Source organism: Crocodylus porosus, unplaced genomic scaffold, assembly GCF_001723895.1.
Source record: "Crocodylus porosus isolate Cpor-Errol unplaced genomic scaffold, CroPor_comp1, whole genome shotgun sequence".
Classification (NCBI taxonomy): domain Eukaryota; kingdom Metazoa; phylum Chordata; order Crocodylia; family Crocodylidae; genus Crocodylus; species Crocodylus porosus.
The window spans coordinates 9,256,210-9,282,495 of record NW_017728948.1 but is presented as its reverse complement, the minus strand read 5'-3'; the positions used below and the strand labels follow the sequence as shown (position 1 = coordinate 9,282,495).

At 43.0% G+C, this 26,286-nt stretch overlaps 1 protein-coding gene across 1 annotated transcript; it reads left to right on the top strand.

Moving 5' to 3' along the window:
- Window positions 1-1,450: 1,450 nt before the first annotated feature.
- SUCLG1 (succinate-CoA ligase alpha subunit) lies at window positions 1,451-15,077 on the top strand. The gene is made up of 8 exons (XM_019553229.1): window positions 1,451-1,615; window positions 4,733-4,849; window positions 5,501-5,713; window positions 5,832-5,889; window positions 8,660-8,743; window positions 9,653-9,804; window positions 10,214-10,402; window positions 13,246-15,077. Exons 1-8 carry the CDS (start codon window positions 1,466-1,468, stop codon window positions 13,270-13,272), a joined length of 990 nt encoding a protein of 329 aa, XP_019408774.1. The 5' UTR covers window positions 1,451-1,465; the 3' UTR covers window positions 13,273-15,077.
- The last annotated feature ends 11,209 nt before the right edge of the window (window positions 15,078-26,286 follow it).

Genomic DNA, 26,286 nt, shown 5'->3' with positions numbered 1-26,286 from the left:
TCCTTGGACCTGCTCGAGATGCATCTGTGGATGCATGACAAGATACGGTTGGCCCATGTTCATCTTGGAGTCAATGATGACCCCCAGATCCCTTTCCGCCTCCGTGCTGATAAGAGGGGAGTTCCCCAACCTGTAGGTATGTTAGTGATGTGTCTGAAAACAATGGACACATGCAGGGATCCTGCCATAGGCCTTTGTGTTGAAGTGTAGAGGGTATGTTGAAGTATAGATGACCTGTAAATGTGTGGTTCCTTTTTCCTTTCTCCAGCTAAAGACAGTAGCTCATATATGTATGTGCTTGAGTATCATCTTGATCAAACTTGAGAGACTATCTAGAGTCTGTTGTTGAATTTTTGGGAGGGGAGGGTTTTTTTAAGCTTTTGATTCCCTCAACGTTTTTTTTCTTAGGCTTGTAATTCTCATTTGATGAATACTTGTCTCTGCAGCCCTACCCCTAGAGTAACACTCATTACCTGCGCTATACAGTGGAAGTATGCACTTACCTATTGAACTAATGCAATAATAAATGTGTAAAATACCCAAGTATGTCATGGAAATGAAGTCATCAGCACCATAGTCGATCCTAGAGATGAACTGAAACTGATTTTGACAAAAGGATGCATCAAACTTTTTTTTTTTTTTTTTTTGTACTTTGGGGGGGAAGAGGGGATGGAAATTAAATATTCTTTCTTGGCCCCCCTGTGTAGCTTATTTGAATGTGAAATGTAAGTCTTGCTGTTTAGTTACACAATAATATCTTACATTTTCAGTAGAGGGGCCATGAATCTTATTTCCTGTCATTTGGCATGCTCTGTGCTCTTCTTAATCTCCTTTAGTTGTATATTTTTAAGGGGTTGGAAGCAGTAGGAAAGAAAACAGTTAAACAATTTTTGAAGGATTAGATGGAAACTAGTAGTGATTGGAGTCGCTAGACATTTGGGGGATTAGGAGGTTTCAGGGGTCCAAGTATTTTTTTTTATCTTTGTGGTTTCTGAGCCTCAGCACCTGGCTGTAGTTGGAAGGTAGGTCTCTCTAAATATTGCTTGGAAGTACTATTTTGCTAAGGAGTGGTTCAGCATGCTTGACGCTTCCAACTGGCTTAGGTATGGAAGTCATGCTGTGCCTGCATGAAATCAATAGGATTCCTGAATATCGAGGCCTGTTCCCTTTCTGTGAAACCTCAAGTCACAGATCATTTAAAAAAAAAAAAAAAGTGTGGGGGGGCGGGGGTGCTGTTATTTAGAAGCCTAATATAAGGCATTTATGGTCTACACATGCTGAGCACCAACAGCTCCTAATGCAGTCAGTAGGTGCTACCCAGGCGTGGCATCTCTGAATATTGGGCTTCTGTTCCTTCCTGGATGTAGTCATGCCATGGCTTACTTCCCAACTTCAAAGGGTTATTTATGGCCTAGTGTATTATTATGTGTAAGGCCTTGTAGAAGAATCAAATAAAGTTTTGGTAATGCTCAAGTGTAATGTTTTGCTCTCTTTCTCTACGTTTCCTTCAGTGCAACCGAATGGAGTAAGACACAGTTCATATTCAGCCACACGGAAAAATCTTTATATCAATAAAGATACCAAGATCATTTGTCAGGGTTTTACTGGCAAGCAGGTGTGTATAGACTAAAGTTTTCCACTATGAAAAGAGTAATCACTCAAAATATTTAAGTTTATGAATGAGATTAAATGACCCATTTGCTGATGATGCCATGGGACTGGATTATGTCATCAAAAAGGACTCTTTAGTTCTGCATTCCTAATCCTAAAAGATGTTCCATATTTTATGCTTTGATTGGTCTTTTAGTAATTAATACATTTTAATAAACCAGTCTTACAGATTTATTGCTATTACTTTGCAATTTTAGCCTTGCTACTGTATGCAGCATAACATCTTTAAAAAAAACCTGAAAGGGAAACTTCTGCTCTGTAGAAGGACCCCCCGCATTTCTGCTAAAATACGTCTGGACAAAGGGAAGTGTTCGTCATTGTTAAAGTAGTTTGTTCTGGACACTGGCTTACAACCATGTTAAAACCATATTCAGTGTATAATTCTGTGACATGTCTGGCGACTATTCTGTGAATGTGTGTGCGCGTGACAAAACAAATCGCTGTGGAGTAAGTATTGGAGCTTTGTCACCTAAATGTGATGGTGCTGTGTATATACTCTTGTTCTTTTTGTATTTTTAATTTCTAACAGCACCCTGGAATCCTACTGTTTCCAATCCAGTTCATGCTCAGATTCAGTAACTGGGCTCTTCAGTGTCTTTGGTTAGTGTTTGTTCATTCAAATGTTACCTTGAGACAATGCCTTTTTGTGTTCAAATCTAGAGTTTATTTTCCAGAGGGATTCTGTGCAATTCCTGTTGTCATCTTGGTTCATTTAATCTTCTCTTCACATTTTCTCACTGTTACACATTTGAATGAAAAATAGTCTGCATCTGACAATAGAATCACATTGATATAAACTGGTAGTAGCTGCTGATATTCATTCATTTGACTTGATTATCATATCTATGATCTGTGAGAACAGATATGCAGAAATAAAGGGTGGACCTCCACTGTGCTCTCAAAGTATTGGCAAGGGGAAAACCAGCTACTCTGTCTTGCGACTTGGAGCACATCAGCTCTGATCTAAAAGAAAAAGCCATTTCATATTATTCTGAAGGTCATCTAAAACATTCCTGTGCATTTTAGATTATTTATTTGTCCTATCAGTTTGTTGTGCTGTACATTGTACATTCATATCGGGAATGGGGGGACCTATTAACTGTAGCCTTTGTGTTCCATGCCAGTCTTCTGGTTGAAACGCCTACGTTGAGTTGTTCGAATTTTGGGAGCCAAGAGAGGTTTTTGTGCATCTTACTTTGTACATTATCTTTTTGATTTTTTTTTTTTTTTTTTTTTTTAATAGCAGGCACTTTCTTCTGTTTCAGTCTCAAACCCTTTTCTTTGTGATAAACCAGTTTAACTGCATCTAGCTAAACTGCATGTTATCTGATATCCTCACTCGGGACATGGTTTGGGTTAAACAAGCATGTTACTGCTCGGTAACTAATAGGGATGTAAATATTGTTTTAAAAATATTTGTTTAACCTCCTCTAATTATATCGGTTAAACGATAGCACAGCAGCTCCCATAGCTTCTGCTGGGAGCCACACCTGAGGCCCTTTGACTGGGTGGAGCAGGGAGGAGCAGCAGCCAAGCCAAGCCAGACAACACAGCCCAGGTGAATCCCTTCACTGGGAGGGAGCACCTGTGAACCAGCAAATTGATGAATCATCACTAGGCTGCTTGTACTAGTCCCCCTTGGCCCTCCTACCTGCCCTGCTGCTTTCTGATTCTTGCTCGGGCATTGCATGGCTTCCCTTCCCCACTTCTTTGCCATGATGCCTAGCCCCTGAACTAAAGGATAACCAGTTATCACTGCAGTTATCATTTAAAGTGATAAATCATTTAAACTTCTGTATCCCTAATAACTAACTTTTCATTTTTTATTAGAAATACGTTAGAAGGGGACAGAGTTTTGACCAGACTTGTCTTACTCTTCAAGGTCACTTTCTGAAGCTATCCTCTTCGTTCTTGAACACTTTCCTTTGTCTTCCTGTCTTGTTTCAAACTATATTTACCCTTGACTTCTTGTCTTAACACTTTTTTTCCCCTCTACCCTTCCTTCCATCTGCCTGCTTCTTGTTTGCCTCCTTTTGGTGCCATGGTGTGTCCCCTGTCAGGAACTTTTGTATCTCTTTACTTTGTTTTCTTTTTTCACATCTCGCTTGAAACTGTCGTCATCACTTCCGTTGCACAGAAAGAGAGCAGCTTTATAAGGATCTTATTGCACAAACGCTTAACACGTGTTAAATCTGTGTGGTATTAAAATTGCAAGGTAGTGTTTACTGTGATCTGTAATTCCAGCTGGGAGTCACTGATTGTGGCTCCCAGCTGGAATCTTGAACTGGCCCTGGAGAGGTGCCAGGGCTGGGACCAGCAATCATCTGACTGTTGGTCCCAGCCCTTGAACCCTCTGGGGCTGCAGGTACTTGATTCTGGAGGATCCTGATAAGTGAAAGATCCAGGATCCTTCTTCCTGATGTATGTGGCTCTCCTTGTCTCACCTGGAGCTGGGTGAGGACTGCAAATTGCTCACCTTATCACTATGAAGAAGTCTGATAGCTGAACACATGTTATTTAATATTATCTGGAAATGCTTCTTGTGCAAAAAAAATCATAACTTTGCTATGTTACAAGCACACAATGCGTGTTTTATTGCTTGAATGCTTGTGTGTTAAGTGCATTTATCATGCAGTGTGAACCTGAATCTTTCTAAATGACCATTGTTGCACTCCAGTGAATTCTAATGCCTTAAGGGAGGGCAGGATGGCCCCTTTGGGTGTTTTTATATGTACTCCGGAGGTGGGGGGCAGCAGCATTTTAATTAGAGTGGCTTCCAGAACTGCTCTAATTAAAGAACCTGGACTGTCTCATGTATCAGCATTTTTGTGCTTCAGAATGGTGGAGGGGGCACTTTAACTAAAGCGCGTTGTTTTTTACTGTGTGCAGCAAAATCATCTTGCTCTGATTTTGACATGTCTTTCTTATGGACAAAGTTGTTACTTTGCCTTGGATATAGTAGGCCTTGCATTAAAAAGACATTTAAAAATGCTTTCAAAGATTTTTAGTCTTCAAAGATTTGAGTTTTATTGTTTATGAAATTCTCTGCCTCTTTCTACAGGGCACCTTCCATAGCCAACAGGCGCTGGATTATGGCACCAGTCTAGTAGGAGGAACTTCACCTGGGAAGGGGGGACAAACTCATTTGGGCTTGCCTGTCTTTAATTCTGTGAAGGAGGTAATTTTCCAAAAGTGGACAAAATCTTAGAAAGGAAGGGATGGAGACAGAAAGGCTGTCAGATTTGGATACGTGAATGCTCCCTTAAGCATCCAGACATGACATGAGGGAGTAACAGCAGAGATATGACTTAACTTTCTGGTTTAAGTACTAGTAAAATATAAAATTGTCCAGCCTATATCTATATCTGAATTTTGTTTTCATTGTAAAATCCATTTTTCACGTACTTGTGTAAATTAAAGGGGCTAGATGTCAGTTGAATTGTTTGCACATATATTCTGTGCATGTGACTAGCTTCTGCTAATTACCGCATGGAATAAAGAAGTGTGACTTGATGAGTAGTCTTCACTGTATACGTGTAAACACTATATAGCCTGTTTCTAGGCATGTGTGTTGCAGTTACTCCTCTACTCCTTATGTCCCATCAACCCAAATGAAATTGCTAAGCATTGAGTTGGTATGACTTCATACCCTGAATCTTCTGTTTTTTGTTTTGGGGTTTTGTTTGGTTTTGTTTGTGGTCTTGGTTTTTTAATTTGCTTCTTTTTAGATCACATCCATGAACAGGAATATTTTAAGTGGTTAGTGGATAGATGTTCTCAAGATTCTTCTCATGTGTTTGTAATACATTTTTGTTAATATACTCCTTAGGCCAAAGAGCAAACAGGTGCTACTGCCTCCGTTGTATATGTGCCTCCTCCATTTGCTGCTGCTGCCATTAATGAAGCTATTGATGCTGAAATCTCTTTAGTTGTGTGCATTACTGAAGGTATTCCACAGCAGGACATGGTTCGGGTTAAGCACAGACTGACTCGTCAAGATAAGACTCGGTTAGTTGGCCCAAACTGCCCTGGAGTTATCAATGTAAGTTCTATAAAGCAAAGATGTTGTGTGTTTTAAAGCCTTAGACTGGACCGTTTTTAATGATACTCCAGACTCTTTTTTTTCTTGATTTTTTGATCTATGGTTCTTTTTTCTTTAGCCTGGAGAATGTAAAATTGGCATTATGCCAGGTCACATTCACAAGAAAGGAAGAATTGGTAAGTTTTACTTTCTAATTTGCATTATTGTAAGATGAAATCATCCTTTATGATGTAATTTAACGAATTGCTAACCAACTCTTACCCTTAAGGCATTTGAGGTGCTATGTAATCATTTATTGAATTTAATAATGTGTAAATGCAGACAGATGAGTGATTGCACTGGTAATAAAGCCCTTATTTTTACCTTGATGGATGTTGCTTGAGCAGTAGTAATGGACATAAAGGTACTGAAACAGATTCCTGAGGTAACGTGGTTGGCTTATCTTTCCTTGACTCTTCTTTATATGAGGATTTTCAAGCATTACACTTCTGATCTTTAATCTTTCAGTGCTTTGACAGTGGAGGCTGAGGAACCTATACCTGAAAGGAGCTTAGCATTATGTAGAGAAAGGAAGCAAATTTACTTTTGGTTTAAATACTTACTGGGTAAAATAGCATGTGTTCATCATGGGATGAACATATAACAAATCATACCAGCTTCTGAAGTTGGAGAATTTGTCCAAAGTTGGTTTCTACTTTGCTGTATAGAATCATGCTTTCTTGACTTCCTGGTCCCTGCTTTAAAACACTAGATACCATGAACTTATCAAAAAAACAAAACAAAACATGTACATAGGCTTTTCTTGGCATAGCGTGTATACAATCTCAAAAACAAATACTGGGACTTAGTAAATAGAGGACTTCTGCAGAATGTGGCTGGTGAGACACTTCAGGTTTGTAAACGCCTGTCCCAGTGGCAGCGCTCTTATTAATGTTAGTGCTTTGCATCAAACAAAAAGAGCGCTGGGGAAGAGAGGTGTCTAATGCCTTTGAGATGCAGCATGTGATGATTTCTTGCAAGGATGCACCATCAGGGTGAATAGTACCCAAAGGAGTACCCTAGTTACACAGTGGTGCTCATTATCATAGTGCAAATTACTCCTTATCACTTAGTGTTTAGCTTCTTGGCATCAGCTTTTTTTAGAGACTAGTCTGTTCTGGGTTAGTGCAGTAAGAAATATTAACACCCTAGTCACACACCTAGTTTCAGAAGTACCTATAAATCTGAAATTGAAAAATCAAAGAGGAGTTCAATTATGTCCTTTTTGTAGATGGAATCATAAAATATTGGCCTGATGATAAAAGACAGAAATGGCTGACATCACCTTGCATTCTCTTCTGAATCAAAGTACTGTTAAAAAGCTCTTGAAAATATCTTGTACTCATAAAATGTTTTAGAGAGAAATCTTAAGTGCAAGGCACGTAAAGTACTATGTGATAGTCTTAAATCTCTCGCGTCTGCCTGGCCAGCAGTAGTTCAAGGATTGTGCGAGTGCAGACGTGAGCCATATTTTTTGGTACCATTCTTTAGTAGTGCTGTGTGGTCCTTGGCTGTAGTCTTAAGTATCCTTCCCTTCTATTACTGAATTACATTGGGATATCGTTGCTGTAAGGGGCAACAGAAATAAGCTATAAAAATAGTACCAGTCCTCTGATCTTTAAACTGCAGTTTCTTAAAAGATATTTGATCTGAATAGTTGATTGCAAATATTTTACAAATGAGATATTAATTGTGAGGGGAGGACTTTCTGTTGCTTCAACAGCACATAGACTTGGAAGTTTAGATCTTTCTAAGTATTGGTAATAGCATTATTTGTGTTGCCTACCCCTTTCCCTAAGAAAGATGCCCAGGTGTCTTCCATATTCTGGATAGCTTCTCTATAGTGCTAACAAAAAGTTTGGCTTCAATCCTGTATGAATCAGTCCATCATAATATGTTACCTTAAAAACAGTTTGCTTCAAGATGACAAGTAACAACAGTGACTTTGTATGAGAGCAGCTCTTGGACTTGGGTCCTGTGGGTACTACCATGGCACCAATGCTAAACGGCAATAATGACACAGTAATAAGCTACAGAAGCAATTAGGTTTCTGCAAGCATTTTCCATTGCAAAATACTTTTGAGGGTAAAGATATGGAATCTGTTCCTTTGCTAGACTGCAGCCAGCCTTATTATGTGGTGTGGACAGCAGTAGAGCATGCATTTAGGAGAAGGAAGTAATGCTGTTGTAAATTGACTTCATAGGTAAAGTTCTAGTGCAGGGGTGTCAAACTTAATGGAGTAGCAGGCCGTTTTCCCCTACCAGCAGGTCATCTAGCTTGTGTTCCTTCTCTGAGGCTAGATGACTTATCTCCAGATCGGAATCGCAGGGCTTCTTGCTGTGGCTGCTGAAGCCACTGTGGTGTTGCAGTCAGCTCCCAGGGAATTAAAACGGCTCACTCCCCTTTTCCCAGTGTGAACTAATGCTGATTTTTTTTGTTTGTTTCCAGCAGTGATCAAAAACTTGAAATTTGTGTGTGTGAAGGGGGAAGGGAGGAGGTCAAGCAGCTGTGGCATTATCCCCAGTTTCTGGCTCATGCTGCTACCACAGCTTCAGCAGCTCTGGATAGACTCCCTGTAAGTCGTATCTGGAGAGGAGTCATCCAACCGATGAGCAGCTTGGTTGGCCAGATGTTTGCCACCCTAGTGTGAGGAATGCTATCTTCTTTGATGCTGTGGACTTTGTGGACAGCTTCAGGTGACTGAACGTCAAGAAAACCAACCAGGAAATGAGTGACACAAATCAAATATTAAACAGAATATGTATTTTTGGTGGAGTAACTGGAAACGTGTTTTTTCTACTTCTTGTGATCTCCTGATCGCTCTAAAAACACATGAATAAGGGTGATGAGTAGAAGCCAACTGATTTTAACGTATAGAAGGAAGTAACCAGTCTCCTTCTTTTAAGGTATTGTGTCAAGATCTGGCACCCTGACGTACGAAGCTGTCCATCAGACAACGCAAGCTGGATTGGGACAGTCCTTCTGTGTTGGTGGGTGTCTTCCTGAAGAAACAGTCTGTCGTACACTGGTTGAGCTTCTTTCTTCATTGAAAACTACAGCATGTTGCATTGTAGAGGCTAGTAGGAAAACACTGAATAGCTTTTAAATGTTTTTAGAAATACTGCACTGTTTTTGCCCAAGGTATCCAGGTACTGTGCCAGAATATAACAAACCTTCATCTTCTCAATTGGTTAAAAGCCCAGACAGCAGAACTGCACTAAGAACCATGAGAACACATGAACCTAGCATGGTTTCTTAATTAAATATAAAAGGGAGACTAGTTTTAGCATGCTTATTGGACTAAATTCTCTACAGTGGTGGTATAGCAAGATGGTTAATGCAAGTTAGATGCTTCATAGGGATATCCTAGTGGAGACATAATCCAGCTAGTTTTTTACCTCTGTAACACTGACCTCATCTATCTGTATTTTTCTGAGCACCTGAGGTTAACCTTGCTGCACAGAGACCTTTTTCCATGAGAATTCATAGTGGGGGGAAAACGAAGGTGTGTTAGCATGGTAAAAATGTATTTTTGTGGGGGGGGGGCAGTATAGATTGGTGTTTCAACACAAGTTTTGAGTACCTATGTAGGTTCCCCCACCTCTCCAAAAAATATTTGGTGTGGACTGGAACAGAAATGATCCCAGCACTATTGCAGTCTTTCTCATCTGAGAGAAGGCATTTGATTGGCCTATACTTTCATTCCTTATAAAATGGAATTATATATATTTTACTTCTCCAAAGCTCTTCTGTATACCTGTATCTTAGTTTACAGGAACTGTGCATGGGTTGCCTAGGTTTGTGTGTGGTGTAGTACCTGCTAGAGTCTTTCAGGTCTTGGTTAAGTCCTGATATTAGTCTGAAAGTAAATATGCTCCTGTTTTTACTCCTCTTTCTAGGGATTGGGGGAGATCCTTTCAATGGAACTAACTTTATTGACTGCCTTGATGTCTTCCTGAAGGATCCTCATACAGAGGGAATTATATTGATTGGTGAGATTGGAGGTAGTGCTGAAGAAGATGCTGCAGCCTTCTTGAAGGAAAATAACTCTGTAAGTCCTAAAGCATGCTGCTCTCATACAGTTAAGGCATTCTGGACATTTTTGCCACTTAAGAGAAATTCATTTAATTGAGGATTTGAGACCGAACTAAAAACATGGAAAATTTAGTTAAAACCAATTAACAGTGAGGTGTAAAGTCTCTTCAGAGGCCAGGGTATCAGTTTTTGATCTCAGTCCTATAATGCTGTTTGCTAGCTAACATTCTTATTATTTTTGTGAACCATATATGCCTGCCCTTTATGGGAACTGTTTTAAATTGATGACTGTTTACACATCCCTTCTGAGCAAAGCTGTCTTCATCCCTGCAGGCCACTGCTTCCTTGTAAGATTTCTAGAACTCAAATGTCTGTGGTTAGTGTCTCTTAACAGTATATAAACAATCTTTGCTCTTTCACCACAGGGTCCTAATGCCAAGCCAGTGGTGTCATTCATAGCTGGCCTGACCGCTCCTCCAGGCAGAAGGATGGGTCATGCTGGGGCAATCATTGCTGGGGGGAAAGGTGGAGCTAAAGAGAAGATTGCTGCACTTCAAAATGCTGGCGTTGTTGTGAGCATGTCTCCTGCTCAGTTAGGTAGCACTATGCACAAGGTCAGTATTTGGACATCCTGAGTTATTTGCGATTATGGAACATGCATGTACATAATGGTGGTGGATGGGTCATTTTCGACATGGAGGGTTGTGGGCAATGGGCTCGGTCCTGGGGCCTGTACTTTCAACATCTTTATCAGCGATCTGGATATGGGTGTAGAATGCATGCTGTCCAAATTCACTGACAACACTAAGTTGTGGGGCAAGGTGGGCACGCTGAGGGGAGGGACAGAATCCAGCTAGATCTAGACAAATTACAGAGGTGATCAGATGAGAATAGGATGGAGTTCAACACAAACAAGTGCAAGGTGCTGCATCTAGGGAGAATGAACCAGCAGCATAGGCTGGGGAGAACACCCTTGTCAGTACAGTGGCAGAAACGGGTTTTGGACTTGTTGACTCCAGGATGAACGTGAGCCACCAATGCATGGAAGCGGTCAGTAAGGCTAACAACACATTGTCATGCATCTACAGATGCATCACAAGCAGGTCCGTCCAGGGAGCTGATCCTTCCCCTCTGTGACACTGGTCGGGCCGCAGTTGGAATACTGTGTCCAGTTCTGGGTGCTGCACTTCAAGAGGGATGTGGCTGTCTCTGAGAAGGTCCAGAGGAGGGCCACTCGCATGGTCAAGGGGCAGCAGGGCAGGCCAGTCAAAGAAAGGCTAAAGGGCCTGAAGCTATTCAGGTTCCACAAGAGAAGGCTGAGAGGGGATCTGGTGGCCGTTTACAAACTCACCAGGGGGGACCAGTGGGAATAGGGGAAGGCTCTGTTCCCCTGGGCACCACCTGGGGTTATTAGGAATAACGGCCACAAATTATTAGAGAGCAGGTTTGGGCTAGACGTTGGGAGACATTACTTTACAGTTAGGGCTGCCAGGCTCTGGAATGGGCTCCCAAGGGAGGTGGTACTCCCTCTTACCTTGGAGGTCTTCAAGAGGAGGCTGGACTGGGGTGATACAATCCCAGCACCCGTTCCTGCCCAGAGCAGGGGGTCGGACTTGATGATCTGTTTAGGTCCCTTCCGACCCTAAGTACTGTGCTAAGCAGAACAAGATTCTTAAAAGCCTTGTTGTTGCTGGAGGTGGAGAAGGTTGTTTTGCAAACAGGTCTAATGTGCAGTGCCCCAGCTGAAACGATTCAGAATTGTGTCTAGAGTTGCAATGGCTCTACTAAACAAAAACTGCAGCTGCTGTTTAAAAGTTGAGGCTTTTGTGCATGCTGGCAGTCTTATATATTGTCTCATGTCTTGTCAAAGCCATGTAGCAAAATGGAGACACTATAATATTTGGATTACAATGGACTAACAAGTTCTAATTTATAGAAGCTAAATGTCACATTAAAATAACAAATTCAAATTTAATCTCTAGATGAGAGAATGCCCTTTAATTTTTTTTCCAACAAGAATTGATTTTTTTTTTTTTTTTTTTTCCGAAGCATGTGGAATAATTCTGAACCCTGAGCATGTGCGCAGAGCCGAAATCAATCATTCATACAAAAAATGTAAATCCTCTTTCCAATTCCTCCCCTTCAGACTGTGCCCTTGTGCATATATAGTCCCTTTACAACTATTTTGCTTTTGTCTGACACTTCTGAGAGAACTGCTTAGATAACTAGGAAAGATCTATACTATGTTTTGCTTTTTTGGCCTGTATTTCTGTCAAAACATGCGCTGTCTAGTCTCTTGCCACACAAAAATAAAAGTGCAATCTACTCTAAAGAATGGAGCCAAACTAAGAAGTGGCTGCAGCAGAAAGACACATCTGCCTGCATTATATTATGCCGGTAGGCACACTGTTTTTGCTGCAGCTCTTCCCAGTTTGGCTCTGAGATGCTTTCTGAAAATGGAGGCACCTGAGGCAGTTCTACCTGGAGGCAGCAGCATCTTTCTTGAGGCTGCTGCTGCAGGGCAAGACTGTTGGAGATGGGACACTGAGCTATATGGGCTTTTTGGTCTGACCCAGTACAGAAATTCTTATGTTCTCCATATTAACCAAAGCTTCTTTGCAATACATCTGCCTCATCCAGCTGAAATGTTAGTGACTAAATATTGGTAAACCTTTTAAGTCTACGACAGATGTTGGAAGCAGGGAAAGTCTGCTGTAAAAAAAAAAAACAAAAAACCTTTATTGAACTTGAGCTGTGGAGCTTACTTCTCCCCACCATACTACCATCTGCTTGTATTTAACTGGGTACCAAGTCATCACAGTTGCTGTCGCCCAAGACCATGCTTCTGATTTTATTTATTTATTATTTTTAAGGCATGTTGTTTGCTTGCTCTAGCAGTGGGAATTGTTTTTTGTTAATGATTTCCTTTCCATGTCTCTCCCCTTCTCCTCCCTTCCCCGTACCTGCTGAGAGTGGCATAAGAAATTGGCTCTATATGGCGAGGGAGCGGTGTTACTCAAAAAATCAGCCTCAAATTTAAAACAAAGCCAGCAAAATAGTTTAAAATGGACGATAGAAATGGGAGCGTCACTTCCTCCTTCCTCCCCTCAAATATCAAATCTGACTTCTTATTTGGGCAGTTGTGTTTTAAAAATAAAGGGTACATGAGAGCAACTACAGTATTTTCACAGCACTATGCATTACTTAAGTATTTGTCACCAAAAACAAGCGTTGCTGTCATTCATAGCTTTGTTCTCCGCCAATAGGTGACAAGCTGAAGCCCTACACTGGTCTTCCTGAAATATTATATTCAAACAAGGGTAATTTAGAACAGGATTTCTTCAAAATGCCTTCATTAGATGGCATTTTTGCCTATGTTTTTGTCTTTGCTGATGGTAAGAGCTCTTTGAGGACACTTGTCACAACTGTAATATGTCTGCTTGTTCTCTCTTTGAAGGAGTTTGAGAAAAGGAAATTGCTGTAAAAGAAAATCCTCTGGAATCTTCTGTCGTGGAAATGTCAGTACAACACCTTGGCTCTTATACTCGTTGCCCCCAACGCTTGATCACCTTGATATGACTGACATGAGTCTTTTTAAATTAAATTTGACTTTAAGGGCATACACTTTTTATTTCAGCTTGTCCTTTCTTCAGACATGGTCACCTGATTGTAAATTGTAGCAAATTAATAAATTCAGCACTAAAATTAATATATATTTTGAATTACTGAAACTCAGTGACTTCTTTTCTCTCTTTAAATCATCCCAAGGCAGTAGTTGCTAAAATGAACAAAGCCCACCATTCTACCTGGAAGCTTTAAGAGCAGTTTAAAACTTTGATTTTTGGCTTATGTAAAGTACTGCACAATATATGATGCTTTAAGTAGAGTCCAGTAGCTATTTGTGCACACACCCAGGACTTTTGGGGTTGGGTAAGGTGGTGGGGATAAAAGCAATCTTACTTGGCCATTACTGGCTGGTAAATACTTAATTTAAGCTGTAGGTAGAAATGTATGCCGTCCACTAAATGAACATTGCTGCATCTACAGGGTGAATCCTGTTGATCCATGCAGCTGGATGTGTAAACTTGCATCCGGATATTCTGTCCAAAGCTGCTGAGCTTTATGCAATGTAACCCTCATACATGGGGGGTTTATCTTTTACAGTTGCTGAAAGTTTGGGGGGTAATTGCCTGTTACCTTAAAAACTGTGTTTGACTTGAGATCTAAAAGGTGAAGCAATGTCCCATGCAGTGGCTGAGTTGATATTTCAGAGTTTTATATTTTTGTTGAAGAGAGGAATTGTAATTCCCTATGAAAATGTATATTCATAACTTTGTAACTTGCAAATTGCGTTATTTTCCAGCTTATTGTCTTAATTTTCTCCTTCCACCTTTACCGGTTGGTGCATTGCTTTGACTGTTTTTGAAATACTGCAAATGATAGGACTTGCTGCAGTGAGCTGGCATTCTGAAAACAAATTTGGTGAGAGATGTTTCTTGTAAATGATTACCAATGCATCCTGGAAATTGTAAGGATAACTCAAACTGGTGCCTGTAAATGAGTAGGAGAAGCTATAACAAACTGACTGAGTTTAAGTTGTTTTCATTATAATGGAATTAAAATCAGCTGGGGAAACTTATGTTACATGATGTTTCTGTAAAATATATATATGTACACACTCCATAAAGACTGTTGCAGAAACTTGTGTCCTTATTTACCAAAAGCAGTTTTGTGCTTTTTCAAAAGAAAACAATGTAGTTAGTCTTCCTGCTGTCTCTCTGCAGTGAGAGCAGGTGTCCTAATACCACCATTCAAAATCTGGTGAGCTATAATCCTGCAATAACAGAAGACATGGTAAATCTGTGCTCATAATGAATGTATTGTCCATCATGTTGTACAGCCCGTAAGAATGTGTCCTGTTTCCTGGAGCGCCGAACTGCTGCAATACTACAAATAACTCACACTGAAGCAAGGCAGATCTTCCAAGAAAACCTGGTAATTAGGTGGCTGAAAGTCACAAGAGATAAGTAACTTAAGTCTCATATTTAAAGTCTTATTATGAACAATTCTTGCTAGATGTGTTCAAATCGCAACCTTGGCTTCATTTTGACTCTGGAGCAAGAGCGGGAAGTTTGTTTGGTTTTTGTTTGTTTGTTTTTTCCCAAGATTGGAGAAATACAGGAATTAAAAACCAGGTTTTAAGCATGTGCCCATCTCCTCAGTCAGTGAATGGTGAGGACATTAAGACTGGTCAGTGAGCCTTCCTAATAAATATAGCAGTTGCCTCTCGTAGAGTTGTGCCTTTGTTGTGGTTGACTTGTTGGAAACTAGTTTCATCACCATCAGAAGCCACATCATGGCTAACAAGACAGGTCACGTTTTATTGTAATGAGCTGTCTCTTGGAGGCAGTTTCACAAAACTTGCAGCTTGCTCGGGTGCCAGCGCAGAGCCACTGTCTGAAGCCTGTGCACTCCGGGCGGAGGTGTGCAGGCAGGGAATCACGACTCTGCCCCAGCTCCTTGCAGTAGTGACAGTCTGGTCTGGAGCTGAGACAGAGCCGCGATCCCCTGTGCAGGCAACAGATTGTGGCTCAACCCTGGCTGTAGAGCAAACTGCCCCCATCCCAAGTTCCCAGCCGCTTCAGAGCCAGGGTAATGACTTTCATGGAGAGCACAGGATCTAACAAAAGGCAGCATGCAAATTTGGCCAGTACTGTATCCTGTTTAATGAAAGATGGAAGGTTTCCTCGTAAACAAAGCTTATTGACTACAGTCAAGGGTGCGCTGACTGTTAAAATAAGTGTAGGCATTCTCGGTAGATGCTAAAAGATTGGCTACTTTCCTTGTCGATATTTCATAGACATTTGGGCTGGAAGGTTCCCTGGAGGATCATCAAGTCCAGCCCCCGTATTCAGGCCAGGATCATCAACCAAAGCCATGGGTGCAGTCTCTGCTACATTCAAGATGAAAACTAGACTGAGAGAGATCCAAGAAACTGATGTCAGCCAGAGATGCCTGGAGCTTTTTGGCACCTACCTGCTCAGTATCTCTCCCTAAAAGGGGGAATGGGGTGACCCTCGCTCCTCAGGTAGTTAAGCAATGTTATCTTCATTGACTAACTAGGGGTTAGACAATTGTAGACTTAATATCTGTCACCCTGCCCTCCTGAATTGAGGCACTGAGCAGTGGCCCTCCTCTTCCCTCGTCTTTCCAAGCAACAACAATTTTTAAAATTATTTATAGGAACAGGACAAGACAGCTTCCTCAACTCCAAACTCTGACTGCAACAAAAGTGGTCTTCCCCTTCCCCTTCCTCCTCCTCCTCCTCCCCAGCCATGTCTGCACAGTAAGTGGAAAAATTGTCTCAGTGAACTGAAGATGTGTTTTCTGGACAGAGATGTGCTGGGCACTGAACTAGGTTGTTTGCCACCCTGAGCATGTCTGTATTTCTCTGGGCTGGCACTTTGCAGATGCGATGGCGGTGAAAAAACACCTTCTTTACTGCCAGCACTCTAGACGTTTGAGAGAGATCTGTGCCACAGTTGCTTGAGAGCCACGTGCACTCTAACTGCCTACCCTCCTGCTTAAGCTATCTCTACTTCCAAGTATATTGGGGCTTCTGTGCAGAGGCAGCCATGGAAGTGGACACCTGGGTTGCACTGCGTCTGTGTCAAAGGTCAGTGTGCTATTTTACCTTTCACTCAGGATATTAAGATATTACTGCTGTCCTTGACAGCTCCTCTGGTCGTGTGCCCCAGAGAGCTATGGATTCCATGTCCTCTTCCAATACAAACCTCTTAGATCACAGACACCTGCTTATTGTTTAACATGACTGATCAGGGTATAAAGAATGCAAGAGTTGATAGTTTGTAAAAGAGCAGCAGGTGGCTTTTGTGCGCTTGGGCTGTGTTCACTGGCTCAAGCTAAAAGCAGTTCCTACCAGGACTATACAGCAAGGCAGGGGCAAGCACTGTATGTCTGAAGATGCACAATCAGTGGCAGGGTGAAGGGCATTGCAGCCTGCATAGTTGGCTCTCAGATGAGTATCATAGAGCATGTTAAGGAAAGCAGCATTGTGTTTAGGTGCTTTCACCAGTATTTGTCTGCTTGCACTGGCACGTGGCTCCAGAAGAGTTAAAGTGTGTGTATAAATCTGTTTGATTCCTTCTAAATATGTCGTTCAACAGGTATTAATGGCCCTTTTTAATGGTCATGATGTTCCACTAATCAAACTAGCCTTTCTTCTGCAATCCTGGTGGCTGCTAGCCGCTCCTGATAAGGTAGCTCCTATTTCACAGCCCTGCAGGCTGTTCTTAACTCATTTCAGCAAAGTTGTATTAGTTTTTGGCTCAACATTAAACTAAATAGTATAGCCCTAGACCCCTAACATAGTAGTAAAGCTTCTAGTTTCTTTTTACCCTTGCGGTATGGGATGAAACCCCGTGCCATCTGTACTCCCCTTTTCAAAATCCTGCTCTCTCTGGCACACCTATTCTGAAAGAGGTGGACTTCACAATCTAGTGGCTGCCTCAAAGTGCATTACTGACTTCCCATAGTTTCTTTTGCACACATTTTCCTAGAATGCCACTCAGTCCATGAGCCTTATACATGGTGTCCCTGAGAGAGAGAGAGTCTGCACAGGGTAGTGACTGGGGTCTGGTCACCTTAGGTGGGGTGAAAACAGCTGAGGCCTCTGAGTCTGGATCCCCTGCTTGCAGTCTGCACTGTGTCCGAGAGGGGGAGCCCACGTTCTGTCGCAGTCATGCCTTTCGGTACACCGTAGTTGTTTCAGAAAGGAGCCTTGGTGGACTTCTGAGCAGGAAGACCCACCTCTCTTTAAATGACCGCAAGCTAGCAGCCAACTTGCCAAGCCTTGCATTAAACATGAACATAAGCTTCTCATACGCAGCTCTTTTGTTTTTATCTGGCAAAATAGGGTTCTGATGCTGACTGGTAAATTCTACCCTAATGCCGACAAATAACGGAAACAGGATGACTTCCTCTGAAGGAGCTGGTTTGGCAATTCCCCAAACCAAACTTAGGAGAAGGCTGATTCAGAGTCCGTCAAATATCCCTGGAAAATTCAACACTACCTTTTTTTTTCAATTTTGCTCCTTATTTTTTGCACTGCGCTTCCAGTCCAGTGGGAGCCAAAGCTGTGTTTTACTGTCATTGCCTGCCAAATATAGAAAAGAAACCCAAAATGACAACCAGGAAAGGCTTTTTTTTTTTCCCCCTCTCTGAATCTCATGACATTACAGCTGTGCTTCAGGCTATAAATTTACTGCACTTTCTCTGCCATAAGACATATTTTTAAGAGCCCCTTAATTATGGATTTGCACGGTACAGAGCCCATTATGGGCTTTTACGTCAATTCTCAACATGGCTGATGATACTGCGGAGTCGGCGGTTGCATGGGGTAAAGGACCACTTGTTTTTGCCTCAGCTAATTTATATGCTTTGTAGAGTTTGTATAAACATATCTTTTCATTTTCTGATCAAGCAGGAAGGGGTGCATTAAAGACCTGCATTTAAAAAAAAAGGCTTCTGATACTGGGTGCTTTCATTGCTGGGTGTCTTGGGTGAAGGGAGTGCTTTTTTTGCTTCATTAGTAGCTGCTTGGGGACCCAAAACTGAGGACACTGAGTGCTGGCCTCTGGTATGACTGAGGCAGAGAGAAATTCAGAATGGCTATCCCGTAAAACTATTTCAACTTAGAAATGCCACCAATGGTGCTTCATATGAGTTTTATTTTGGACACCTCATGTCTCCATTCATTATGGCCCAGTCTTGTTAGCTAAGAACTATGCAAGTCATGGCTGTAGTGCATCACGAATGTCTGTCTCCTTTCTTGAATAAAGGAAGTCTGATCAGGACTAGAATCAAAGTATGGGGCACAAGATTTTCTATAAGACACCACGCTGGTGTTTCCAAATTAAAGTGTTACAGATTTCAATCCAATTTTTTTTTCCCAGTTACTATTTTTGAATTTTTACAAAGAAAGAAGATATACATTTCTGTGGAAAATGGATGATATTCTATGATAGAGTTCTTGCTTTTCATTGCAATTTTGGACCAAAAGGGGCGGGGGGGGAGTTTTCTGACTCCTTCCAGTCCACGTAGGGATTATGACTGCGGCCCTGCCATTTGAGAAATGGTTTGAAAAAGAAGGACTGGCATTTGAAATCCCTCACAATTTGCTGCTTCCCACCATTGTCAAGCAGTGAGCTTGGCAAGCATCTTTTCTCGAAGGTGAAAGGAAGTAGGTACGCACACCGAGCTTTCTCCTTGCCGTCCTGTCTGCAGTGCCAGTCAAGTGCAAGCGCTCTGTCACTTTAAGAGCAGGTTGGGTAAACTTCTCCAGGGTGTATCGCTTCGGAAGTCAAATGGAAACAGGAGATGGCTGAAACCTGCCAAGCCTGGGCTTAAAAAGACATAGCAGCTTTAAAACCAGCAGGGATGAGCTTTAAATTAAATTTCTTCAAGAGCGGAGATCCTCTGACACCTTCCCCGATTATTTCTTTTCAGCTGTTGTCAGCCAGAAGAGAGCAAAAGTGTCAGGCTCAAAGAAAAGTGTTACTTAAAAAAATATATATTAAAATAAAAGGGGAAAGGACTTCCTGGGTGCTCCACCTGTTGGCTCTTCCCCTAAGCTATAGATGGGAAGAATTAAACTGGGGAAAGCTGCTGCTGCTGCTGCTTGCTGATGATGCATAAGGCACTCTGTAAGCAAGAGGCGCACGGCCGAGCAGGCCCTCTGTGCCAGCTCGCATTAGCGTTGCGTTGCCACTTAGATATGATTGAGATGTCACATTGAGTGGTCTGAGGGTTGAACAAGATGTGCCCCCTTGGGTCTCTTCCGGAGCCTGTTCTGCACACTTAACTCCCATTGACTTCTGGCATCCAGCCATCAGGCTCCCAGTGTCCAGATCTTGCACACAGGGCAATAAATCACTCCAAAGAGAGCTCGAGGGGCTTTTGGCCTCGGAGGAATATTTGAGAACATCTGCCATTTTGTACCAAAAAGCCTTGCTCCTCCAAAGCATTTTTGTCGCATCTAAATTGGACTGACTTTTCCAGGCTCTGCCCCTCAAGCATGGGAAGTGGAGAAATCTCAGGCTTGTGATTTGTGGATGATGAGCCTCTGCCTGCCCCTCCTCCACTTCCTGCCAGGCCAAATCAATTCTATTATTGACTATCCACAGACTGGTGGGTAGAAGGAGCAAGTCCCACCACTGGACCTACTATGTCCCAGGGAGGGCCAGGGCTTGCTTGCTCCCACAAGGTTTGTGCATGCAGTGATGGCTACACGGTTATAGCACAGGCTTAATCCCTCTGTCTGGTGGTGAAAGTGAATGAGAAGTAAGTCCACCAGAATAGTAATTGATTGAAAACTAGTACAAGAACAGAAACATTTTGGACCCAAATGTATATGAATCAGGTTCTTATAAATCAGCAAATGCATCTGCACACATGAGGAGTTTGGGTCAAGGCCTGAGTATCATCACCTTCCAGTCTATGGTGGTGCACCAGAGCTGGATCTGGTGCCTGAGCCAGAATTTCAGCTGCTGCAGGGGGCACAGAGGACTCGACTCCATTGCTATCAGCAGACGTACTGATACCTGTTGTGACTCAGCCTTTGTCTTCACGTGCAGCAGGGCAGCTGTGGCATCCCCCCCTCTCAGCAGTAGTTTACATGGTGCCTGGGGTCCATGAAATGTTGCATTTCTTGTGGCCACAGACTAGCCCCCAGCATGGTTGCAGGTGGCCGTTCCCACCCCCTCGTACAAGAAAATGATGGCCCATTCTACAGGTTAGGGGAGGGATTGAGTGGAAACAAGTTCCCCTGATTCTGTGCGCTTTGCAGTTGCCCACGATGAATCCATCATTAAATGGACAGCTCTGTGGAAGATTGCTATAGCTTTTCCTTTAAGATCATGATATATGTGGACAATGTCCTCAACACATAGGGCTACCTCCAGAGTCATTGGTCCTGCCTCCTCCCCTCAAAGTCCTCTGTGGAGGATGTGCTCAGAAATGCTCTCTGACTCCGACCAGGGTGTATTTACACCCTGGCTCTTCTCCAGTGACACTCTAGTAGCATTGCCAGCAGTGTTGCTAGAAAATACCACCCTCAAGTCTGGTTTGTAGATTACCATGGACCATGCTGGCCCCACAGCCCAAGAATTTTAAAAATTGTACTCGCCTTCCTCTGTTCCTTTGCTCAGCTCTGAACCTGTGCTGGCATGGTTTGGGGCATGAATATGTAGCACTCAGCAAAAAGGTAATAGCAGAGTTCCTACCCTGAAGTGCTTGACATCTGCAAGGAGCCCTCATTTATACCCAATTTTGGTACAGAAAGATTTCCAGCCAGATTCTAGGCTACCTATCAAGTACATAGTGGAATTAAGCATCTAAGTGCAATTCTATTTCATCCTGCTCAGCTCCTTGAAAAAACAGTTCATGCAAAAGGCAGATAGGTCCTCTTCATCCTTGCCACACTTTTTGTGACACAGTCTTAAGGGTAATATAATGGTCCATTGCAAAAGTAGCTGTATTAACAGGTTTTCAGGGACTTGCACAGGATAGAATGGAACACACTTGGGTCTCTAAGTCCAATTAGGTTCCTAACAGGTTGAACAGAATCTGGCCCTAAGCAACAGTCATACAGTCAGACAGAAAGTCTAGGGCAGAAAAATCTAACCCTCTCAAAACCCAGGCCAGTTCCCCAAGCATTAAACCACTTTCCCTCTCTATTTACAGAGTACGTAAATAGGAATAGGCAATGAATATTTATTACTATTACATAATCATTGCAGGTGTATTGGAAAGAGACAATAAACAAGTATTTTTCCATTTGTCCGGTTTATGGAACATCTTATTTCTGTTGCAAAAACTCCACTAATTGTTTATTTAATATGCCTTTTCGAAGTCAGACTGGAACACTGGGATCTGACTCGTGCAACAAAGAAAGCAAAATCACCCAACATTAATCCATTCTTTCTTGCAACAATTGTAGTGATGATGGGAAACAGTATAATTAGAAATCATTCCTTCAATCCGGAAAATGTAATTGGATTGTAAATTTGATGGCAGCAGCCTCCAAAAAAATAAATAAGAATTAGTGAACTACAAAAAATGGGCTCAGCTAATTATCACTGGGGGCTTTGTTTTGCATTGCAGATCATGACAAATATGATCATTTTTGTATTGATAAAAGAGGAGCCGGCTTGTCTTACTAACATCTACCTTATCTTAGGACTTATTTACTGCTGCCTAGTGCATTAGTATCTGAGTGCTAGCTAATAGTCTGATAATGGATCTTGGTTTGCTTTTCTTGCTTTTTCCAAGAACATAGATAAGTCAGTGGGAGTTTGGGGTATGCTACAACAATAGTTAGGTTTACTTTACCATGCCCGATGTAAGACGGCACAACCTAAATCCAAAAGATGTTGCAGGGTGACAAGTGAAATAAAAAAGCACAGCACATAAAATGCAGAGTTTGAGGGTTAGGGAGGTAGTAGCAGGGAACAAATCAAAGATAAGGTCAACTAGGGTTGGAGAAACATCACTTCATCCCACCTGTAGGTCTGGTCTGTTGTAGGCTGATTACTGAAAGGGATCCCTGTAGAATGTTTGAGTAGATTGAAGAAGAACCTCCAAGGGGAGGGGTGGAAAAGGGTAGGATGCTTGAGGTGTTTGGGAGTCCTGATGGGTAAGAGCTGTTAGAGTTTAGAGATTTTCTATTTAAGAACTTGAAGTTTTTCCTTATTCTGGGTTAGAAAGGAAAGTCAAAGGAACTGAGCACAGAAAGACTTTGAGCACTAACAGATGTGCAGGCCCCTGCTCTAACCCAGAGTGCTTTACATAAAGTGCCACGAGTTACAGCAACCTCCACCCAACAGATGTTTGCCTGTTGGGGTGAAACTGGGGATCAAGCCTACCTGTAGGAGCCTGAGGAGCCTACTTGCAGCCAAGGGGTGGCCTTCCCCCCCAGCCCCTCCCCTGCGCAGCTCTTGGGCTCAGCAGAAAGGGAGTGGGGAAGGGGAAAGAGCTGCCAACTCAGGTTTGCCTAGCCTGAGCTGGAGGGGGGATCCTGGGGGTCTTCCACACCACAGATAAGTGTTCTCACCCATGACTAATGAGATAAAAGAAGGTGGCAGCAGCAGAGTATGATGGATCGTCTTCTGACAGTTTTGTACAACTAACTCAGCAGGCTTTCTATCCAAAATGATTCAACACATTTTACTAACGTTTGTTATTTTTCCATATGCAATTTTGCAGTTCACCATGTTACGCCACTCTCCCACAGATACTTTCTTCAGAAGAGCCTCTCTTGATAGCTTTGTGTACATTGTTTAAAAAAATGAAATGTTATACTTTGCAAATTCCTTTTTAGATTACAGCACAAACATACATCAGAATGCCTTTGAATGGCAAGTATATTTATTCTACTAACCATAGACATTTAGAACAACAAATTATCCTTTCTTTGCACTGTTGTCAGAGAATCTGATCTGGGAATATAAAGATCAATAATTGCAACTGCTTCTACAATTAAAAATGCTACATATTCAACCATTAATTATGATAATTCTCCAATTCATTAGCATCCTGCTTTGAAAAATCTTTGAAAAGCCAGAATTGCATCATCCAAAAGATACATACTGTCATTCCAGTAATGCTTCAATCCCATTCATTTGGCAACTGTTAAAAAGTGAAATTCTTTTTTCATGATAAGAAAGAGAAATAGAAACAACTCTAGTGAAAAGATTATTTTGTCAGTTTTGATTTCATGTATAAACAATAATAATAGCATCGTGGGGTAAAAAAATCCCCTGAATATATTGCTGTTACTTTGCTAGAATCTGCATGCTGAATGTTTTTTTTATTTTTATGTTTTGGGGTTTTTTTTAATATTAGGTGGGCTACAATGAAGTTTCAGTGGTAACTCCATCTTTTTTTTTTTTTAATACTAGTGTAGCATTAGTTAAGGTTTGGAGATCTTTGGGGCAGATTTGATAAAGATTTGGAAATGATCACAAGTTCTTAATTTTGTGAACAACAAAGCACTATTGTCAGCTCTCATAGTTGTCATAATATTTACTTTTAAGCTCTGATTTGTGATTTGGGGTTTGCAGTGGTATATTACCTTCAGATTCAACACTGGCTTTCTGAGAAAAAGACACACTAGAAGACATGTAGGAAACCAGTACAGGGTGGCATGGTTTGCTGTTCTAACATACAGGTGAGTTTTCTGCTTGAATCCCTGGTGAACAGGCAAGCCTGGCAGCAGTCATCCTGTTCCAGATGAACATTTGAGAACATGCCAGGGAGGAAAAAGGCACAGGTCTACAAATGCCCCCAGTCTCTACTCCCTGTTACTTTCAGGGGTAAGTGTGTGAAGAGTTCAGGGAAGAGCCACAGTTTGTTCCCCTCTCCTGCACTGGGGCTGCTTTGTTAGTGGGGCCCTAGAAAGAGCCTATGCCACTCCCTTCAAGCAGGTGTAGATTCAAGCTAGACATCAGGAGGCGCTACTTCACTGTCAGGGCAGCTAGGATCTGGAATCAACTTCCAAGAGGAGTGGTGCTGGCTCCTACCCTCGGGGTCTTTAAAAGAAGGCTAGATGAACACGTGGCTGGGGTCATTTGACCCAGTACCCTTTTCTGCCATGGCAGGGGGTCGGACTTGATGATCTGCTCAGGTCCCTTCTGACCCTACCAACTCTGAAACTATATGAGTGGCCCTCCTCTGGACCCTCTCAAGGTTATCCACATCCCTTTATCCGCGGGTGCTGAGGCAGTTGGCTGGTGTCATTGCAGAGCCATTGGCATGGCTGTTTGAGGACTCCTGGTGCTCGGACCAAGTCCCTGAGGACTGGAAAAGGGCCAATGTGGTCCCTATTTTCAAGAAGGGGAAGAAGGAAGAGCCTGGCAACTACAGGCCAGTCAGCCTCACTTCTATCCTGGGGCAGGTCTTTGAAGAAATTATCAAGGGCCACATTTGTGAAAGCCCTACAGGGAAAGTGATGTTGAGGGGTAACCAGCATGGGTTCGTCCCAGGCTGATCCTGCCTGACTAACCTGGCCTCTTTCTACGACCAGGTAACAAAGAGCTTAGATGGGAAGGAGGAAGTTGATGTCATCTTGGACTTCCAGAAGGCCTTCGACACAGTGTCCCACCCAATTCTGGTGGGCAAGCTGAGGGGCTGTGGCATTGACAAATGCACGGTCACATGGGTGGCAAACTGGCTCCAGGGGCGCACCCAGAGGGTGGTGGTGGACAGGTTGATGTCGACCTGGGAGGGTGTGGGCAGCAGAGTCCCCCAGGGCTCGGTCCTTGGGCTGGTGCTGCACCTGGAGAGAGGGAACCAGCATTATGGTTATAGGTTAGGGGCTGACTCTCTCAGCAGCACAGAGGCAGAGAGGGATCTTGGAGTCAGGATTGACTCCAGGATGAATATGAGTTGCCAATGTGACAAAGCAATAGGCAGAGCCAACACCACCCTGTCCTGCATCAACAGGGGCACCACTAACAGGTCCAGACAGGTCTTGCTCCCCCTCTATGCGGTGCTGGTCAGGCCGCAGCTGGAGTCCTGTGTCCAGTTCTGGGCACCACACTTCAAGAAGGACATGGGGAACCTGGAGAGGGTCCAGAGGAGGCCACTCGTATGGTTGGAGGCCTCCATGGCCAGCCCTATGAGGAGAGGCTGAGGAACCTGACTCTCTTCAGTCTCCGCAAGAGGAGACTGAGGGGGGACCTTGTGGCTGCCTACAACCTTATCAGGGGCCAGCAGCAGGGACTCTGTTCACCAGGGCCCCCCTTGGAGTCACCAGGAACAATGGCCACAAGCTGAGGGAGGAGAGGTTTAGGTTAGATACTAGGAAGAACTACTTCATGGTAAGGGCAGCCAGAGCCTGGAATTGGCTCCCCAGAGAGGTGGTGCTCTCACCTTCCCTGGAGATCTTCCAGAGGAGACTGGATAGGCACCTGGCTGGGGTCTTATGACCCCTGCCACCCCCAGTGCTCCTTCCTGCCCATGGCAGGGGGTTGGGCTAGATGACCTGTCTAGGCCCCTTCCCACTCATTGATTCTATGATTCTTGGGCCATCAGGCCTTGCTACTCCCATACTGGTCTCGGCACACAGTCCTTCGGTTCCCCCAAGTTCCCGTACTCTACATGGTCTGACCTTGTGCCAAACCCTGAGCTAATTCTGCCCCAAGACCCTCACCGGGAAACTCTATAATACGGGTCACCCTGGCGTCTCTGTCTCAAGCTTGCAACCAACTTCTCACAGGATGGACGCTTGCGCTGGCTTTTAGGATTACTCCCATTTGGCCCTACTCAGCGCACCCTTGGGACTGTCCTTCAGGCCTGCTTGCACTTCAGCCCCCCTCACATGCACAGCCCTTCAGGCCTACTCTGACTTCGGCCCTACTCTGTGCGGGGCCTCCCAGCGCTCTACACACTACCCCCTCTGGGGTCTCTGGGATCTGCA

Coding starts and splice junctions, on each gene's coding strand:
- SUCLG1 (XM_019553229.1), top strand. CDS start 1,466: ATGCTCAAGTGTAATGTTTTGCTCTCTTTCTCTACGTTTCCTTCAGTG. Junction 1,616..4,732: donor AGGGTTTTACTGGCAAGCAG/GTGTGTATAGAC, acceptor CTCTTTCTACAG/GGCACCTTCCATAGCCAACA. Junction 4,850..5,500: donor TCTTTAATTCTGTGAAGGAG/GTAATTTTCCAA, acceptor TATACTCCTTAG/GCCAAAGAGCAAACAGGTGC.